The sequence below is a fragment of the Motacilla alba genome, chromosome 5 (genome assembly GCF_015832195.1).
Source record: "Motacilla alba alba isolate MOTALB_02 chromosome 5, Motacilla_alba_V1.0_pri, whole genome shotgun sequence".
Taxonomy (NCBI): domain Eukaryota; kingdom Metazoa; phylum Chordata; class Aves; order Passeriformes; family Motacillidae; genus Motacilla; species Motacilla alba.
In genome coordinates this window covers 44,964,875-44,986,392 of record NC_052020.1, presented here as the reverse complement: position 1 = coordinate 44,986,392, position 21,518 = coordinate 44,964,875, and the positions used below count along the sequence as shown (strand labels likewise).

Genomic DNA, 21,518 nt, shown 5'->3' with positions numbered 1-21,518 from the left:
GCTTTTGAAATGTGTAAGTAAAAATGCCAGTGATGACAATATTGAATTAACATGTTTGCTAGTACATAGCTTAGATGGTGCCAAATTAGCAGAGTGCTTAGTGGAATATCTGACACACGTGTGCAACTGAATTCAAGGAAAACGTAAATGAAAACAAGTTTGAGAAGTTTTTTTCAGGTTTGCAGCATATCTTCCACAGAATCTCTTCTGTGAAGTATGGAAGTAAGAAACAAAAAAACTTTGATAATTAGGAATCAGTGTTTAGTCTAAACAAATGGTGTTGCAGTTCTTTTAAATAATTCCTGTTCTTATGTGTGCTGTTTAAGCTAAGTTAAAGCCCCAGCCTAAGACACTGTAAAGTCTCTTCCGTGTTCAACCTGTGTTCACCATGTTGCTTTAACCAGAAGTTTTCACCAGAACAGGCCAGTGTGTTTTCACAATATTGACTGTTGTAATTTGAAAGTGATTCTGCTACTCCATGGGTTATCTTATAGACATCTGCAGTGAGACTTCCAGGATCTTCAAAGCCTATTTTTGTTTTCATACTTAATGATAATAATCCTTCAAAAATGGCATTGATATTTTTTGCACTGCCTTACCATTGGCTTGAGTCTCATTCCTCAGCCCGCTTGAGAAGTTCTCTGGCAAAAAAAGTCAAAATGCTCTAAATACTAGATTCCTGCTCTTCTGTCATTTCCTTTATTTGAAAATTAAAGAGGTTTAAAAGGAGTATTGCAGGAAGAGTAGAACGAGTTTTTTGGATGATGGCAGTGTTACTGTCTTCCTCCATTGATTTCCTTCAGAGAAGCAGAAGAGCACCTTGTTCCAGCCATGTTTAACATCGCTCCCTGTGGAGAGTGCTCAGTCATCGTCCACAGAGCTGGAGAAGTCCTTAGCATCTCCATGTGCTTGTCAGACATCATCCTGGTGCTTCTGCAGGTTTATGTAGTTAAGCCTTTGTGCAAATAGGCTTTCATTGGCATAGTTTCTTCATGCCTGTGTTTTGTGCTCTTTCCCTCTCTGTCATAGTTTTGCAGAGAGCTTACCTGCCCTAGAGAAGCATTTTGGAAGGCAGCTTCTGAAGGGTCCCTGCTCCTGGGTCACATTGTGAGCAGCAACACACTGTAAATACTTCTGAAACTTCATATGCAGACTTGCTTTGTTTCAGCTCCTGTTAGAAGAGTTTACTAGAAGTGTTCTGATTGCCAGTCTTGTCTTCAGCCAGTGTTTCTTTACTGAAATTAACCTAATAGTTCCTTTACCTTGCTTTTTACCCCTGCATCCCATGATTACCTCATATTGATAGTTTTACTTCCTCTGTCTTTGTTTTGCTTAACTGAGCAAGCCAAGCTCTCTGCTTTCTGTTATAAAGTCAGTTTCCATGTTGGTTCGGTTGTCTAGCTTTTTTTAGGGTTTTGTGGTTTTATTTTCAAAGAGTGCATCTTCCCTGCTTTTCTCCAGATACAGGGTTGATCTAGGTCTTGGTGCAGTGACTTGCAGAAACTGCAGCTTTCCCCAGGCTGAGGTATAGAGTTCCTCAGTCCAGTCTGTTTTCCAGAGGTTCCACAGGAAGCATTTAGTTCATCAGAATTTGCTCTTTCAAAATAATAGATCTTAAAATTAGGCTTGCTGTTATCCTTCCCACTTAATTGAAACTGAATCACTTCATGGTCCCCTGTTCCAAAGTCGTCCTCATTATTTAACATAAAGAGCAGAATAGAATCCATTCTTGTTCATTCAGCAACATGGATAAAGAAACTTGTCAGCTGTCACATCCAGGAATAACTGGTCTTACCATGGTTAATAGCATTTGTTCTCCAATCTGCGCTGTGAAGTTAGTCTCCCTTGTTGACGTAATTCCCATTTCTTCAATGATGCAGAGCTCTATCCAGATCTATATCTGGTGTAAGAAGTCAAGAGCAGACCCAGAGTCTCTTTCTTAGAAATCCTCTTTGACCATCTGTCCGCAGCATTGCCAAACATTTTCTTTTCTATTCTATTTCCGAAATCTGTTCTTTCTTTATTGCATAACAGTATCCTACCATATAAAATCTGTATTTTCTTTGAAAAGCACAGACCTTTTGACACCTGTTTCACTAATAATTCTGTTCCACCCTGTTTGTGAATTTCCTGTAATAGCACTAGTGCTTTGAGTTCCTCTTCCATTATGGCAGTCTGCCTGTGTTATTAGCACACAGCTATTTTAGCTGCTGGAGTTTTTGTTCATCCTTTCTGCTCTTATGTTGGTTTTAGGCTGCATTTGGCTCTTACGCTATATACACTGCTTTCATTGGCATTGTCACATGCCTGACCTTTTTCTCATCATTAGCAGCAACTTTTTTTTCTTCAAATCCCTGAAATACCCCTCTCACTGTTGTTTTCATGTTTATCTGATATTTGCCCCTTTGCTTTCTGGATCCTGAAACCAGTGGGGAATTTATGTTCCCCTCCCCAGGCCTTCCCTCGCCTTGTTCTTGCCGTGGATTGTGGCATGGTCATTCCAACAGTTGGGACATTTGGGTGGAGCCCTCCTGAAGACTCATCTTGCGGTGAAAGTACCCAGAAGCCACCTTTTCCTGCAGACCTACGGGAAACTGTAGTGGTTGAGGGAGGCATGGGGGACTGAAGACATTTCCCCAGGGGTCACTTAAGGCTAAGGGAAATGCATCGGGTCTTTTCCAGCTGGCACGTCCTGTGCTTGCTGGACTGAAAGAGCCACTTGGTTCTCAAGGCCTGGTGGACACAAATATTTTTTGTAGTAGTAGTGAGAAGGAAATGAGTGCTTAGAAGAACACTGGTATGGGACAATATAGGGTATGGTTTATTTGGTCTTAATTGGTCAGAGTTTTATAGAGAACTGCTTCCTGGTCTCAGTTTTATAGAGGACTTCCTCTGCTGGCCATCCTCCCACTTTGCTGGTAGAGAAACCTATTGTTAGTAGCAGGGACATTACGAAAGCTTGAGCAATGATGACCTCGATGTCCCAGAGATAACACACATCTGCATAACTGGGTACAAAGAGCATGTGTGTTTATGTGTATGTGTATTCTTCAGTCAAAAAAAAGAAGTTTGCAACCTGTAAGGCTGCAAGGAGTTACAGCCCTCATAATCACATCTTCCACTGTAGAAGCTGAGGCTGCAGCAATCAGTCAAGAAGATGGTTGAAATTCCTGATCAAAAATTGGGTAAGTACATATGGAGCAGCAAATTGTTTCTCTCTTCTGTGCTAGCTCACTGGCCAGTGTTTTCTCTAGTTGATGTTCTCTGTTCGGTACTCCAAGCTGCACAGGCTGGATGGAGTCAAAAAACTTTACTGTTGCCTTTGTGATTGATAAATTTTTTTCTCCACATCCTTCTGCACTGAAAGTTAGGCTTGCCAGTGATGTGTATCAAAATGAAAAAAAAAAAATTAAAGGAACAAAACCAAAGCAAAAATCTCCAACCTACTTTTAAGCTATATATGCTATAGTACATCATCTTTATGTGTAAGATGTATATCTCATCTCTCTTTAGTCAGGTGTCTCTTAAAATATTTTTATTTTGCACTGGTAAAATGACTGTCAGTATTGTCAGTCTGTCTTTTAACAGTTAAATGATCTCAATCTTTACTCCTGACATGAAAAGTTAGGATGCTTTGGTTTCCCACAGCTTTCTGAACGATAGATGAACGTCTTTGAGTTAGTGCATGAAGAAGACCTACTGTAACTCTTTCAACTGTCATTCTTTTTATTAAAGCTAGTATTTTTAACAAGAATACATTGTAACTGTATGTTTGGTTTACAGTTTTTCAGCTGACAAAATGGTATTGTTAGAGAATGGAAATCGTATGTGTTGCTTCATGACAATACAAATGTAACAAAATAGAGGAGCAGGAAGAAGGTTTCTGGGAGAAATGTTCTGTATTTTTTAAAATTAGACCTATTACGATACTTGTGCAATAGCTTACTTGGCAGTGCCAGAAATTAACTTAAATAGGAAAAATTATTAGTTCATTTTGACCTGTGCCTTTCTTCTTCTGTGTCTCATACTAGATCTATTTAAAGGAGTGTGAGATGCTCCACTGTGACTTGGCATTGCTAATGAAATTGCTTCCTCCTGACCTCTATTGTATAGCTTCCGGAATTCTCATGCTTGGTCTTTTGTGCACTGTTGTTGAGATATGAATATAATTTCTTCTTTCTTCCCAAGATCTTGGTTCTGAATCCTACTGGTTTACTGTACGCTTCCACAAGTATTCTGTTTATTTTAAGAGAACTTCTCAACCTTATTTAAATATTGCAGAAGTGGACTCAGTGGCATCCCACTTGAAGGAGTTTGACAGAGTTACAGTACTTACAATTCTCTTCAGGTATTTCTTTCTGTCTTGCACATTGCAACTTTATTTTAACAGCTATAGTCTTATTCTGTCATTAGGCAAAATAAATTAAAACTAGAAAAGAAAAAAAAGCAAATGGGGGAAAAAAGCCTCCACTCTGTTCATTACTCTCTGTTTTTAACCTGACTTATACCAAGGTTAACCATCATGATATGGGAAGGGAAAAGGCACATCTGTTAACAGAGAAGTTAAACAGGGGCAAGCTGCTCTTTGCTCCGTTGCAGTTGAATAAGCCTGAAGGTAAAAATGGAAGACAGTGTTGCTTTTGCACCATTTTACTATTGATGAAAATTGAAAATATCAAAGAATAAATCACAAAAAAAGTGTAGGAATGGGCTGTGCCAGAAAGTGAGGCAGGAAGGGGGTTAAAAAACTGATTTGTAGACAAGGAATAATCTGAACTTCTGCCTTTTGAGTACAGTGGCACTAGGTTTTAGGCATTCCATCTACACTAGGAACATATAAATGGGAAAAAGCAGTGGAGGATGCTGAGGCAGAATGATGCTGAGGTAGAATGGGCCAAAAACTAGCATACTGAATGGTAAAGTCAAGTACTTTACAGAAATAGTTCTATTTTAGATGTAGTAATTTTAAATTAAAAGAAGATCTTATAAATTCCTTTCTGATGAGATAACACAGCAATGGTTGTAGTGTACAGATGGTGCAGTTTATTTACTAACTACATTTTTACGTCAGTTGGCTGTAACATTTTCTTAATACCTAAATATGCATCTTAAGTGCCTCTCTCTAGGCATCTGTGCTGGAAAATTCAGGCCATGGTTGCTTTGAACTGCTTTAGCTGCTATTTTCTTTAAAACCTTATGGTATGGCTGTAAAGATAAATTTCCTTTTGCACAGCCAAGAAGGCACTATGTTACCCCAATTTTTATTTATTTGGAAGGGAATGGATTTGAAGGGTTTGATGAAACGAGATCAAAGTTTAAAATACTATCAAAATTATACAAATTACTATAAATCACTTTCTCTCTCTATAAAATGAACTCTGATCAGAGATCACAATGTAAAAAAGAACAGCTGCCACATCTGGCTTTCTCAGGTACATGACTGATTTCAATTATTATTTGTGAATTCTAGAATAAAGAGTCTGCTATCTGAGGGCTATCCTCTGCATTGCTTGTATGTAATCTCGTGCTAAATATTTCATGCCTACCATTTCGCCACTTCACATGTCTGTGCAAGACAGATTCTGATCTATACAGGGAACATGCAAAGCAAAGTTTGGCTCAAAGTACATCGTGACAATATGTGTAGAAGATGTAATTCCAGAGTGATACTGTGGGTTATTTTTCCACTGAAAGAACTAGGTGCTGTTTACAGATTTGGTGTTCACTGTTGAAGACTCTGCTGACAAGGGGCGTGAATCTAAAATGCAGCAAACAGAACTGCCGTGAGGTTCGTACCACCGTTGGTATCATCTTCATGAAAAGAAGTTTTGTTGTTAAGAGCAATGCTGGCCAAAACAGGGCAAGGGGAGGTACTGCAGCTGTAGTAGAAATCCAGCCCCTTGATGCCTTTCATGCCTTATGAGATCTTATAAGTGCTTAAGGCTTCTTCCAGGTCCTTTCTGGTACCTTGTGCTGGACCCTTGGTGCGTGGGGGACCAAGCACTGAAACTGCAGACTGCAGCGTGAAGTACCAAATGTACAGCTGGACTGCAGTTCTTTGTTTGGAAGAACTGTGGCTGCTGGCAATTTTTGTCATTATTTTCTAAACACTCTCCAGTGTTGCCTGTTTGAGACTTTGACATACTCTTACTTCTTTGTACAACACCCGCAATCCTTCCTTTTCTTCATTGTTCCTTACTTCCCTCTTTCACAGGGAAGGCTGGACATCTGCTTTCCACTGACAAAAAATTAACAGTTCATGTATGCAGTCAGTTCACCATTTACTTGAATTAGCAAAAAAGAAACCAAAATGCATTCATTTAAATCCTTAATTTTTTATATTCCAAAACTTTGTATGTCGTTATTTTTAAGTTGGTTTCCTAGGGAAGGATGTTCCTGCAATCATGTTTCACTAACCACCCACTGTTAATACCTTCAGGAGCCTTTGTGTTGATCACAGACTTCAGGTAGGGCAGAGATCTCAGTTCTGAAATCCACAGCTTCACGAACACAGGCCAGGTAGAAGGGACAGGATCCAGTTACCAACTGGTGGGGATGCAGCAGTAAGCAAGGTCAGGCCTTACAGCTACAAATGGGAGCATCCACGTGAAGAGACTTCTGAAGGATGGCAGTGGGGAAAGGGCCATCAGCGTGGGGGCACTGGTGGGGACCCGCAGCCAAAGCCAGAAGTGCCAGTCCCAGCGAAGGTGCCTTTCAGTCCCATGCCTTTGGTGCTGCTCCTCATGGCTACCTCTTGGCTCTTCTTGACACACTGCTCATGAGAATGCCTCCAGATTGTGGATGAAAATGCTGCAAAAGAATGTGCCAGCTTTTCAGTCTGCCTCTTTGTGTGGGCTCAGACAGCTGGCCCTTGGCCCTTGTCTCTCTCACTTGTGCACCAGTCCCTCCTTTTTCTTTCTTCCTTGCAGTAGGAAAACCAAAAGCACATGTTCCTGGATGCTACTGACACCACCATTCATGCATGCCTCTTACATCTGCCAAGGCATTATGGAATAGCTGTCTAGTTTCTTCAAGAATATACCAGCAGAAACAGAAACATAGCAGGCGTGGATGGGCTTGAGACATGGCTATGCTTTGGAAGAGAGCTGCTGCAGATGCAGTCCTGTGTTGTGAGCAGCTCGTGTTCATGTCTTAGGTCATTGCAGAAACACTGTGGTACCGTTAGTGGTCCAAAGGCTAAGAATGCACCTTTCAACAGAAACTGGTTGCATCAATTTTATCTCAAATCACAGAGTTTATAATATAAACAAAACCCAAAGTCATCAGGAAATGTGCCTTTCCTGGCAGTGTCCTTTTATTCTTTCAGCAGCAAAATTCGCATTACAGTGTCATCCAGTGAACTAAAACAAAACAAAATTTAGGAACAACCAATAAATAAATGCTGAAGTTGGCTGTATGAATTATGATATGCTAAATTCAACTTTTAATAATCTCTTAATTTTATGGTATGAAAAAGACGGAAGAATTCTGGTGAATTTGGTTTGTCTTTCTCAGGCTTCTTTGCTCTTTTGTCTTGCTTTTTGACATTAGATGGATTATTCCTCTTTAATTTGAAAGCACACACTTGCTGTGTGGTGTGTGAATCCAGTCTTGCAACACGGCACATATTTGGGAATAATGCTGTTGGGGAATGGCACTTTAGGCATACATAATTGCAGCAGGAATTCTGCTTTTGAGGTATCTTCAGGCTTGAAGATGAACATGAGTTGCTGACGCTGCTGTTTCTTTGGGAAATGTTGACCTGTCCAGAAGACACAGGCACCTTTTATACTAAGTCTGCTGCTGCTGCTGCTTCAGCTTCAGTTTGACACCCACTGCACTGTTTCTCTGTTTACTGTTGTAGCAATTAAAGAATAGAGTAGCAGCCTTTAGAAGAGTGCTTACAGCTATTCACAGAAAAGTAGCACATAGTTAGACTTATAAAAAGTCCCTTGTTTTAATTCCGCAGTCAAGGGAATTTCTGTTTGGCTTAAGCAGATTTTGAAATCCTGTCTACGTCATTTGTATTGTTAATATTTTACAGGGCTTTATGCCACATCACATTACTGGGAACAGATTTGAAATATATAAAGATCAAAAATACAGATATTTTTAACAGTGGTAAGTAATTTTCTGTCATAATAGCCAAAATAAAGTGCCATGAAGCTATTAGTGGTAAATTAAATTTTTTTTGTATGTAATTTAGTATAAATACTGACAAGCTGAAAAAAACCCCAACCCCAAACAACAAATGCATACTCATTAGTCATTCCGTTTAGCAGCACAGAGGCAGCAGTCAGCTAGGGTGTGCGTTTTTATGTCTGCTTCAATTGCACACTTCATTTATTTGGACATGGCATAGGCGGCTTTCTCTGTCACACGGCATCACTGCACGATTAGCAAGTTGCGCCCCAGGGCAGCTGGGACGCTTTGCTGGGGCAGATGTTCTTTTCAGCTTATTCAGTGGCCGTTGTGGGGTTGTTTACTGTTGTCATAGATACCTGCATTTCCATAGCAGCCGAGCTGTTGTGTGTGAAGCAAGTGAATATAGTTATAAAAGGATCATATTTTGTTCTGTCTCTATAACTTACCATCTGTCAGCTGACTTTTCATGTTGGATTCAGAAACCAATATAAGAATAACAGCAGCCAGCTGATCATTTTTGCTTATATTAAAGTGACAATGGACAAGAATGCAAATAAGTTGGTGCTTCAGTGAAATGCTAGTTTCTTTTTTTTTCCTTAATTGCAGCAGTTTGTCTTCCATCACTTTCTCAAACTTTGCTGAAATCTTTCTTGACAAATAGAAATGACCAAGTGTCATCTTCTGTACTTGCTCAGGTATTCCTTGTGCTTTCCCACTCCTCAGCTGTCAGCTCATCCTTCTCTGTTGCTTCCAAATTGTGATGTTACACCTGCTTTCACACATCTTTGTAATGAAATCTAAACACTGTCCCCAGAATTAAACAGGGAATTGGTGAGGCTAACAGCAAAGGTATCATGCACACACAAGCATAAGTATGGCTCAGTCACATAGATCACCACTCTGTTTAATAGTACCAATGGGATCACTTGCAAGTTTGGGGATAAATTTAATGTATAGTCAGCGAGCCCTCTGAGTGCTGAACTCTCACGCCTTTTCGGAGGCAAGGTCGATCCTGTAGTTTAGCAGTGGGGGTGAGAAGATTAGCCCAGTTGTAAATAATGTATTTATTGGTTGATTTTTCCAGATCCTGACATTGATGCTGCCACTGCCATGATGCTTTTGAATACTCCCCCTGAGATACAAGCAGGTTGTGAGTAGATATTTCTATAGCATATAGCAACATAGACGTATAAAATTAATATTCTCTTTTATAAGTATACAGCATACCAGATTGTAGACCCTTGCACTTCCTTGACCCTTACATGAGTATAATTTTGTGGTTCATATTACATTTGTTACATGAATAATACTAATCCGTGATCTCTTATGTAAAAGAGAGGTTATTGTTATTCATGACACACTTAAATGAGTAACACACTATTATCCATGCTGATAGAAAGACCTGGGGCAACAGCCAGGAGAAAGGCAGGGAGAAAGAGAGCAAGAGAGTGAAGGATACGTGGCATATGGTTCTGTTTTCATTTTGTTTTGATTTGACTCCTATCGTGTAAGTTACCACAGCCATCTGGATACTTTCCATTCATTTGGGCACTGTTTCAGCTCCTTCCCTGCACACATCCTGCCTGTTTTGGGTTTTTTTTTCTCTGACTGGTGCAAGGCAGTAGGCAGGTGACAGGGAGCAAAGAGAGGTCTCATTTCGTGCCAATACTCTCCTCCCCGTTCTGTGATCAGACTGAGGTTTTAATGCTGTGTATTAACAGAGCCCTGAAGAGGCCTGGACCCCACTGCACAGGGCTGTGCAGATACTGCAGGAACCATCCTGCCCCACAGAGCTTGCAGTGAAGGTGTTACAGGAGTCCATAGTGAAATACAGCTGCACAAAAACAGAGAATACAAGAAAACAAACATATCACTAGTCAGCAGGCATGGTAGTAATGCCAAGTGACAGACAATTCTAAAAAATAAAGGCAGGAGTTAAAATAGAAACCATTACCAAGACTGTCTAGCACCGCTGCTATTGTTCTAGCCTGGGCAACCAACTCCAAATTCCAGGGGAAGCCTTGATTTGCACTTTGATACTCTGCCTGGGGAAGAGAGTCAGTTACCATCAAAGCATTTCCCATGCAGCTGAGGAGAGCTATTGTCAGCCTGCTTTGTGACCCTGCCAGAGGAATGCTTCTTGAGAAGCTTCTCTCAGGAGAGCGTGATGTACCGAGAAACTCTTCTGGAAAGAGTTGTCCTTGTCCTCTTCTCCTAAGCAGCTTTCAGGAACTGTGCATGGTAAAAGGGCAAGCAGTCCCTGCTGTGTGTAGATAGGAAAAAGGAAAGATTTTGGGAAGAGGAGTTTACGCTTTGTAACTGATTAATTAGCTTTATGGTTTTAAATGACCATTTAAAATTCCACACCCATGTGTGAAGCACTGCTAGCAATCCAAATGAATTCTAAAATCACCTTTTGCTTTTATATGAAATCTTGAAACGGTATCTGACAAACATTGGTTACCATTTACCCCAATTCCACCATCCTTTAGTTTTCATTCAGAATGAAAAGGCATAGTAAAAGAGTAAAATACTGTTATTAGGATTATTTTGTGTTTGTGTAGGTTTTACTGTATAGACTCATAAAACTGATTGTTCACTTCGCTGCTAAAAGTTAGGAATATGCAATTATAGTTAGAGTGTTAATGTCAGAAATTAGTTTCTCAATTATTAACACCTTGCAGTATATTCACAGACCAAATAAAGGCAGCAGTTCAAAGTAGCCAGGTGTGTACAAGCTTCTACTGAAACCTGCAATCCAGCTGGCACCAGGAGCTAAAGCATGAAAGATATTGTGATATGCTAAGAGAGGGCATGTAGGAACATAGATTTAATACTTTTTGCTTCAGTTTATTGAAGTCATGTTTCATCAGGTTTTGTAGGTTTGTGTTTGAAAAGAAACAGCAGTTGAAACACCTGCTTCCTTTAGAAGAAGCTATCACAAGTTACAACTACTTGGGATTTTTATTAGTAGTCAGTTCATGAATATTAATTCCAAAATATTTGACTTGCACTGAAAACTGTATCTTGACCTGCAAAGCACTGAGTACTGTCTGGACCATCTTGGGCAAGTTGCATCAAATTTATGGGCCTGTTTCCCTCTTGTGAATATAATGTGGGGAGAGGACAGAAGAAAACAGGATGGTGAACAAATGGTAGAGCTCAGTTCAGAACTCATGGGTACTAAATCAGTGAAGTCCATGAGTTAGTTTTGTACAGTTGCTTTTTTGTACAAAAGATTTTCAGCACTTCAGTTCTTACCAACGTCTTGAAAGTGAATATTGCTAGCTGTCATTCCAGCATAGTATTCCCTGCTCCTAAGAGTGTGGTGTCCTGGGCACGTTATTGAGTCTTGCCAAACCATGACGTTTTGCCATGATTAAAACGGGAGATAGGTTTTGATGCTTTTGCAGTGTGTTTGAATTCCTGAGATTCAAGTCACTGGAAGCATGTAAGTAGCAACACCTTCTTAATTGGTGAGGTCATTTTGAACTTTGAGCCGCTTGCTTTTCTAGAGGGATGGGTAAAGAAGGGACAGTGTTAGTGTATGGCTGCTACTGCTAGTGAAAAGTGCTGTGGTCAGAGGGATTATCCTGGAACTGCTGATTTAATTCAAGAAGCTTCTCAGTGCTGTTACACAAAGCTCCAAGTTCATGCATAGTCCTTTGCTGGTTGCTATATAATTTATGAATTGCTCACAAATTCAAGTACATTGCTCAGCCTAAAGTTTAATACTGCAAACAGCTGTTAAACAGTGCTCACAGAAAGGGTTTGGGTAGAAACCAGGAGACTGAGAGTCTTCCCAGATCTGACATCCACCTTCTGGTTTCAGTACTCTCATCACTACTCAATTGGTTGGGTTGGCTAGAAACTGGTGGCCTTCAGAAAACTTAGCAACACTGGTTTTGTGAGTGGTTCCTTATAGGAGATTTAAGTGCTATGGTAGAGATATTTAGGAAGAAATGAGCATGGAGTTTTGCTGGATGCTTCTTAAAAAATAGGTTTTCCAGGGTGGAAACCAGAGTCTCTCTGATTTGGAAGTCTTTATTAATCTTCATCTCAAAACATATAAAACCCAGACTAGATACATATATTGTAAGTTTGGTGGGAGGAGAAGTAATTCCCTAAAGAGATCTGCTTTACCTGTATACTTCTAACATTGTACCCCAATGAAATTTGCTTTTTAAACTAATATAAGTGGATTGTGTATGAGCAAGATACATATACAGGAATGAAGACCAAAAAAATTGCCTTAATGACAGTCAGTAATTCTCCAAATAGGATAAAACAGAACATGCTGTTTTGTTGAGACATTTATATTGTACATGGAACTTGATAGATGTAATGTTCTGTTTGTACTGCTTATGGACAAGTCACTTAGTATAACTGAGACAGCGTCCAGCCTAACTTTGAGTATCAGAAAATGATAAATCATTGAGAGTAAAATATTTCATAAAGCTATTTTTATGGACAGTTTTGTATTAAAGCAAAAACTTTTGTTTTGGTTTGTTTTATTTTGGTGTTTAATACTAAGCCATTAAAGGGATGAAATAAATTTGGAAAGAAAGCTTACTTTTATGAAGTACTTTCTACTTCTTCCTCCATACTCCTCATAATATTTTTAGAAAAAGTACGAGTGTGATAGGATTATCAGGATACATTTGTCTCCTCCACCTCAATTTTTGTTTAGAATAAATGGCTTGTTGGATGCATCCTAGATTCACAGTTTGTAAGGACTACAGAGTATGGCATTTAAAAGCTATCAAATTGTCCTAGATGTCATCAAATTTGTGCCTGTGATAAGAGAGCTGAATAAAGTTACACATTTGGCAGAAAACATTTGCCTTTGGCAACTTCTGATTTCCCATCTCCTATAGATCATCAGCAGTTTCCTACTTTCAGTTCTTGTAGCCTGATCTAAAGAATTCTGCTAAACACTGTACTGAAAGAAAGCTTGCAGAAAAGAGCTGAAGCTGACAGATACTAGCCAAAACTCAGTACCTCTTGTCTATAATGATTCCTTCTTGTGCTACAGAAGCTGGGTCAGGGAGGAGAGCCCTGAGATCAATGCATGTGCTGTATGATGACAGAAGAGGCCAAGAACGAGTCTATCCCTACAGGATACACTCACACATTCCACTTCTTTAAAATTCATTTCTCAGTAAATACTATTCATTCTTCCTTGCTAAATATTGGCTACCTTGAGCCAGACAGTTTAATGAAGTGTATGTTTGTTTCCTAGATCACACAAAGAGCATGTTTTTTACCAGTTCATTGTCTTGATTAACAAGTCTCACTCCTTGTTTATGCTTCATTTAACTTTCACATGCCAACATTTAACCAAGAAGTTAGTTTCCTTTTCTAGTGAGCTTTTGGGGTGTCAGTGTGTCTGGTGACTATCCATTACCTCCTCCTTCTTTTGCATTTCAATTTTACCAAATTGCTGCATTGTTTGTTTGACAATGAAATCTTCAGGGAAGGACCCAGTCTGACCTGGTTTTTCTGACACTGTTGTGAAGATCTTGGATGAGGTGCTTATCTCAGCCAGAACAGGGCTTTCTTCACCTGCCCACCCCTGCAAGTAAGAGATCAGGGATGCAGTCTGTTGAGAGATGTGATGAGAGAAGTCCATAGCTGGACTAATCTACTCAGTTAATGTGCACACAAGAGCATGCTCTGGATTAAAATAGTCCTGCACTGGCTGTGGAATGATCAGGTAGCCCTCTACTCACTTTCCATCTACAGACCCTGAGTACAGGCTACAAAACAACACTGGATTTTTGAAGGCCTTCTGTTGGATCCTTTTAACGCTGTGAACATAGTGCCTTGATGGATTCAGGTTATGGTATGTTCTCCTACATGTCATTCACTTTATTGTCTAATAAACTATAGCATGAAAGTTCACTATAAAAGGAAGATTTTTTTTTTCCCCTTGGAGAATTTCAGAGGTGTAGTCTTGATTTTTGACATTGGATGCATTGCTTCATTCCACAGTTAGCCAGTGGAGACTCAGCTGGCTGACTCTACTCAGGTTGTGAAATTCCACCAGAGCAGCATGAGATCCAAAAATAATTTCCCCATTCATGCAGCAGATTAGGGGCAGATTCTCGGTACGCATATTGACTCCACTCCAATGAAAGTGTTTCCTGGCTTTAGGTTTCCTGAGAGCAGAGTAGACCCTTGAAAACATAGCAGTGATGAAAGTTGAAAGGTGAATAATGATTTTGTCATTTCAGACTCTTTGTGTTTCACTGAGAACATTTTGTGAAAAAAGAAACCTTCATCAAAGAGATGCGCAGGTCTTCTTGCATTGTTTTCTTGAGCTGAGTTTCTCAGACATAAACGGCTTTCGGCACTTGCACAGAAAAGGTGTAAATTACTTTTCACACTTCTGCCTAGGAATTGGGAACCTGTAACCTCCCTGTACTGATGGTTAAAGAAGCATTACAAGAGAGGGGTCAGGACGGTAAGGTGTTCATCCAGATTGGCACTGATTGATGATATGGCTTGGAGTAAATTATCTTACCTCCACACCTTGAATCTTCAATCTAAAATATAAATATCTCACCTTAAAGTATGGGTTTGAAACGTAATTAAAGCTTGTAAGGCGTAAATGTATCTTTGGAATAAAAGTACCACATAATTTCAGTAAATAATCCACAACCCTTCAAAAGCACCAAGATGTAGAAATAATTCCTTGAATATAAGTAGCTGTCATACAGCCTGCACAAAGGCTGGAAGACTCTGTGGGAACCAGGGCCAGTGTAATAGCAGTTTATTCCTAATCTTTTTAAAATTAAGTAATTAATGTTATTTTTTGCAAGAATCAGTTTTGATGCTTAAAATGCTGTAAGTAGAGATGAATGAGCAAGAAAGATCAACCTTATGGTGGCACATTGGTAATGTGGATAACTAGAAATTAATACCTTTTACTACTGAAATATTTTAATCCTGCTTTTCATTTTAGGTTTAGAGTGGTGTGGAAGCTGATTTACCTGAAAGTTGGGATGTTGTGGATTTTTTTTTTTTCTTTATTGTTCCATATATTTCCTGAAAGGATACACTACATAGTCCCAGGGTCCTTCTTCAGTGATCCCTTGCATACAGCCTTCCTGTTGGTCTGAGTGATGTAGTGGTTGTGCTGAATCATAATTCAGAGAATCTGAGGAAACAAAACCAAAAATCAGTAGCAATAACACTTCTATTGCAAGCTGAAATAGTTATTGAATTCTCAGTGATGATTTCATTATCCAGAGCTGTGATGTACTTTAGAGAAAAGTTAGAATCCCAGAATCATGGTTAAGACCTCTTCTGGCCTGAATAGTCTTATGGAAGCCTTTCAGTGAGTGGTGGCACGAGACACACACATGGTTGAAGTGAATTTCATAGGCAGGACAAGACACCAAGCTCTCTTAGGGGTTATTTTCATAAGACAGGAACCTTCTGTGCTCTCTTTTTTTACAAACATTTGTTACTTCTTGAAGGCAGTATGTGGAGAGAGAGAGAGAGAGAGAATGTGTGTGTGTGTGTGTGCGCGTGTGTGTGTGTGTGTGCGCGCGTGTGTGTGTGTGTGCGTGTGCACGCATGTGTTGATGTGGGAATGTTTTATATGTGAAGTTTTTGAAGAGAATATTTCCTGGATGGCACTCCACGATTTACAAACCTGCAAAGGGTCAAGGAAAATGAAGGATGGGTTACAGTGAGGGTGTCAATGTATAGAAATCCTAAGTTGTGAGACTTAGTGGTGTATTTGGTATAGGTATAGGTATAGATACATACATAGGAGTGCAGGGGGAAAAGGAAACTTAGAAGACATAGAGAAGGAAAGACAGGAAGCTAATTTTTGAGAATTGATGAGGAAGCAAACAGGATGTTCTAAGGAAGCAATGGTAGTTGTCAATAAGGGAGAGAGGAGAAGACAAATAATAAAAAAAGCATCAGTTAACTCTGCCAGCAGACCAGCATAATTAGGTAATCTGGGGAATGAAGAGTTTAGGAATCAAGGAGCCTGTTGCTCTCTTTTTGCAGTAGCACTTTCAGTATGTTTGCTTTGAAGTTTTGCAGTGTGTATTTAGACAGGATCCATAGCTAACTGACATTCTGTGCATATGCATAAATGTTTCATTTCAGTATAAATCTATGGTTTGTATCATAGTGAAGAGAAAATTTCCAGATCTTTCTCAATTAAAACTCCTGGTTCATTTCTTTTGATGGGACTTTGTAAACATAGAGAAACCATGCCATTTTGTGCAGTATAAAATCTGTCCTTCTTAAAAGTTTATTGGAATAACCATGCCCATTTGAAATTATGTTTTTTTATTGATCTTTAGGTATTCAGCACATTTATCTGTGGCTTTGAGTTTACCTGTTACCTTCATGTTTTAGGTTAGCCATGCTTTGAGCAGACTGCTTTTCTTTCATGACACTGGTGTTTCAACCATCTCAAGGTTACACTGTTGAAACAAATATAATAAGAAATTCAGCTTTTTGAGTTTTAAAATGATAATATTCCTCTACAGTATCTACAAACCAGAACATCAGAGCAGAGAAAACCTTACATTGTCCCATGAGTGAAAGAGGCTTGATCAATTCCTCATAAACTAGCAATGAAGGGGAAAGTGTACAGAGTAGGGAGGTATAAATAGCAAAATGCTATTTAAAATTATTCTGGTCATTGAAAGCTGACCCAAGTTGTTATAAACTAGGTTCTGTAATTTTAGCCATTTGAGGCTGTAGTTAAGCACCTAAATATAACCGACCTGTTCTTCAAAGGTGCTCAAAAGCAAGAGTGGGTGACAGTGACAGGATTTGATCGGTAGAGTGATGTGCTCTCACAAGCAGGGGAGAGAAGATTATTTTCCCAGAACTAATCTGTGTGGTCTGGAGTGAAACAAGGTGAGCACCAGGACAGCAGGAGGGGAGATGTCGATCTGGCTTCATGTTTATAGGAAGTTGAAGCAGCTTAGAACTAGCATACTTCTGAGCCTATACTCCTCTGCTGCAGAATACACTAGTATTTTGGGCTGTGAGTATTTGAAAGTTGGGCACGTAAAGTGTATGTGTTGATTCTGAATAATTTTTCTAGTCTCCGTGTAATTTGTTTAAAAATAGATTCTGTGGGTGTATATAAAGTAATATGGTTTACATTTATCTTACAAGTGTTTATATAATATCTGTATATTTAAAAATACTATAAAAAGAGTAATGATCATCATTCTCTTTTTGGACGTTCCCTGTGGGGGGAAGTTATGTTGTGAATGATGACTTCTAGTAAACAGAATGTGTGTGAGCTGGCTGGCTGTGGATGTTAAAGAAGCAAGTTCGGGTGGAGGCTGTAGTGAGGTTACTGTCCCAGCCTGAAGGGACGTAATAGCAGTGCAAACAAATGCCATTACATGCACGTAGGTCCCTGGTAAGGCCTAGACTAAGAGCTGTGTTTGCTGGTCTTGCATCTCACAGTGGAGGAGGAAAATCCCGAGACTTGCTAAGGACACTCTTGCTGTGATGGTGCCTGACTAGTGCTTCCCTGCTACTTGTTCAGCTGTCTGCCCTGGGCTGAGCATGTTTCTGAGTGTACACATGCCTGGGTAGAAAATAAGTACTCGGTTGTAACCTAAAATCTTGTTGGCCAGAGCTGCAGTTTTTGATGTAGAGCCAAGTTGAACAGCCCAGTGAAATGTCTTGTCTGTGGTGGTCAGTACCTACGAGTTTGGTGTCAGTGGCATCAGCACGTGTTGGGTGAGGGAGGCTGAGCTGTGACCCAGCTATGTGCAGGAGGCACGGGGCTGCTGCCAGGCTGCTAGGCAGGGTCATCGATGGCCAGAGGCAGGGCCTAATTAGTGCTATGGACATAATGTCTTTTTAGCCTCTTCTCTTTCTCCTCCTGGTAAATACATCTTTGTAGTTAATATTTTGTTTTGCAGAGATGGGGGGCCAGGATATTGCTGCTCAGAAAGTAAACTGGGATGATAAAGAGCTGTCAGCTGTTATCTTGCAGTGAATTAACTTGTGTTCTGTTTATCTGTAAGGGGTCATTGTTTCTTTTTGTACACAAAATAGTTACATCTGTGCTCATAGCTGGTTTTGACTCTAAGCACATGGGTTTGCAGCAGAACAGCAATTACAAAACAAAAGTGATTCCTTTGTACAAGGAATGATCTGCAGCAACTAGGTCAGGCAGTGGCTTTGGCAAGCCATGTTATCATTGTTTGCCATGAAAATAGCATTGGAAATAGAATGGCACTCAGAAGACTCGAGGCTGAGATGTCCAAGGTAAGCAGCGTGCTGCACGAGCCTCTCTAATGGTTTTCCATTGAAAAGCTTGAGTTCCACATTTTGCTCCTGTACTTTTCTAACTTTTCCTTTAGAAGAAAAGACATTCTATGTTTTGTTTTGTTTTTAGTTCCTTCGGGGGTGATACAAAATGGAGCTCGAGTACTGAGTAGAGGAATATTTCCTGGAGCCAGGCCATTGCCAATCAACCCTATAGGGAGCATGGCTGTCGCAGTAAGGTAAGAGTGCATCATTGTGGGATCTAAAATAAATCAGTGTTTTGCAAAAAAATGTAAAAGTGTATGTGAGCTCTGGGTATTTTGCTGATTGCCAATGCTTCTGAGGTTCTAAATGAAATAAAACTCTGCCACCTAAAATTCTTGGGGTATCATCCTTTGCAAGATAGTCATGTGTCTGTTGTGTGGTGGTTTGTGAAAAGCACTTTCACTAGCAAATTGCAGACAGTTTGTGGTGAAAACCTCCTATAGTGGCCTGTTTTTCTATGTGCAAATGCTTTTTTCTGCTCCTCCCCTCTCTCCCTTTTCTTAAAGACTTTTTCCTGGAATAAATACCAGAGAGAAGAGTATCAATAATATTAAAGCAAATCCTGAAAGCTATTTGAACATATAGCTGTCATTTTGTTATTAACTTAGATCTTTGTGAGGCATTTTCTTTCAGTATGGTTTTATTTCAAGGTTATACTGAAACATTCAAGGGTAAAATGTTGTTTAAGATACTCAACTATCAGGAAGCAGGGCAGTAAGAGACATCTAGTGATGGCAGTAGGAACTGTGGTTCAGTGGTTTGTTTTGCTTAAAGCAGTGCTGGTTTATTGGTGGAAGAATAATTTGCCCCCGGGTGTAGCTCCATTTCAGTCAGTCACAACAGAGATTAATTTGGTCAAGTGTACTGCCAGTGCCCTCCTCTTTCAGAACTCTCCGTATCTGCAAAAGCTATTTCAGCTCAGGCAGTTGAGTATTCTGGGTGGGGATTCATAATTAGTGCTGACCTCACCTCACAGTGCTGTTGCAATTACACTCTCTTTTCTCAGGAAAGGGCTGTTACGCAGTGAAATAAAGTATCTCGGTAGGTCTTATTCTGTTAGTATTTACATGAGGTTTTTTTTTATTTTTTATCCCTTTTCAGAATCAGTGTCTAGCCCCTTGGGTGCAGTATTTCCATCCAGTAAATGGAGAGAAAGACATTCGTGTAGTCTTGATGCTTAAAATGCATAGAGGGGAAGGCACTAATTGGAATAAAATCCATATTTTTTGATGAGCGAGTTCTTCAGCTGTTTTTCCCATTTGCTACACTGAAGGAATGCAACCCCAAGGGTCATCCTCCAGAGTTCTGCAGAGTTCCTCTCCATCTCTCTTTACCACAGCTTGGCCTTGCTAGCAGCAGGGGTCAGCTCTCTTCATCAGCTTTGCCACTGGCTTCACCCAGGACTTGTATTCTGCTCCAGTGGGGATTGCAGAGCCATAGGACTACTGGATCATTAATTATATATAATTTTTATGAGGTTCTCAAGTGAAATGGAGGACATAGCGGTCTCAATATTCTCTCTAGAGTTTATCTGTATTTCCTGCTTAGACTCTGTTTCATAATCAGAATTGACTCATGGAGGAGATAAAACTGTTTTACTTCCAGGCCACTTGAAAACTTACCTCTGTGTAGGCATCCTCAAATTCCTGTGCTGTAAAGCTCTATCTAGTTAAATTTTATACATTTTCAAAGGACTGTTTCTCATGGTTTTTTTCCCAGCAGGTAGAGAACAGGATCTTTACCAGGTACCTGTTAATGTAGAGATAGGAAATTAGGGATTTTACCCCTCCCTTGCTTACGTTCTTTTTGCTCTGTCTCACACAAAAGCATTTATCATTAGTTAATGCAGACATTTCTAATTCTTTTTGTTCTCTACTCCAGCCTTAGGCAGTATTAGAAATAGCTTGCTATGAATATATTCCTGGTGTGCATAATGTCTGCTCATATTTAAAATCTCCTGCAATATCCCCTCTTTTAATTCTTGAAAGGCAGAGGGAGACACAGACAAGAGGCTTTGAAGGCTTTTGAGAAGTTAGGGGGACTCTTCAACAGAGCGAGTTCAGCAGGCAGTTTTGTCTTGTTTCCCTCAGGGATAATACTATTCAGAATTTCTTTGGGAAGAAGATCAATCTGGATTCACAGTGCCTCTTAGAACATCATCTGGTCCTCTCAAAACTGGATACCTCTGTTATCAGTTCCCGTGAAAATTACACTGTTTCTTGGTGCCAACCCCTCTCCTCAGGCACACCAGACTAAATAAGACCTGTCGTGTTGAGCTTTCATAGTGTCTCATGAGAATAACTTCTGCTTATAATGTGCAGCAGGGGAAATTTACCACAGCATCCATACAGCCTTTTGCCATTTAAGAGTAGGTGGACTGCTCAGATTGAGCTGTCATTCCTGCACAGAGGACGATGGTCTGGTCAGGCTGGCAGGGGATGTTTTCAGACCTGTTTAGGTGCAGGAAGGTTGATTTTCCCCACTAGCTTTTACCAGGAGGGAGGTCTGGGCAACCATGGTAGGTGGTGCAGTCTCCTGTTAATTTTTCTGCTGAAATTGTGTGCCTCTGCCTATATACTGAGAAGCCAGACAGCTTCTTTCTAAAATTTTTTAAATCAAATGTCTTTTCTTGAGAAGTGTTCCTTTGGTGCTGTAAAGGAAAGGCCTAAAGCCACCTGAAGAAAGTCGTTTTCATCATTCTCATAGGAGACCATTAGCATATGCTTGGTAGCAGCGTAATAAATGAACCTCTTAACTGTTCTTCTTTACTTGCTCTATGTAGGAGTCACGGGTTCCTCTGTAAGATGCTGGTCTTCTCTTGGCACTTCCTTGCTTATTTCATTTTGTGTTTTATTTCCTCTATATCTTAATGGTCTTTGGTTTAGTTGTCCCTCAAGCTGGTGCTAATAACTTGCTGTATGTTGTCCTGTTGCGCAGTGCCATTAGTGCCAAAACACGGTAAGAAAAAGTTTGGTCTTGGGTTAAATTTGCAGTTATGTGGGGTGTTTTGACTAATCTGTTGTTCAGAAAGGAAACCAAAACTATAGCATTGGACT

General features: G+C 39.9%; 1 protein-coding gene across 14 annotated transcripts in view; it reads left to right on the top strand.

Annotated features, from left to right (window-relative positions):
* Positions 1–21,518, top strand: part of FOXN3 (forkhead box N3) — a 206,554-nt gene that overhangs the window by 170,542 nt on the left and 14,494 nt on the right. For 7 of the 14 annotated variants that reach the window (XM_038138081.1, XM_038138080.1, XM_038138088.1 and 4 more), the window contains 2 exons: positions 9,230–9,295; positions 18,548–18,656. In XM_038138081.1, the coding sequence (XP_037994009.1) occupies positions 9,230–9,295; positions 18,548–18,656 (175 nt within the window). The remainder of the gene's footprint in view (positions 1–9,229; positions 9,296–18,547; positions 18,657–21,518) is intronic. The other 7 variants (XM_038138093.1, XM_038138092.1, XM_038138089.1 and 4 more) reach the window with 2 other exon arrangements.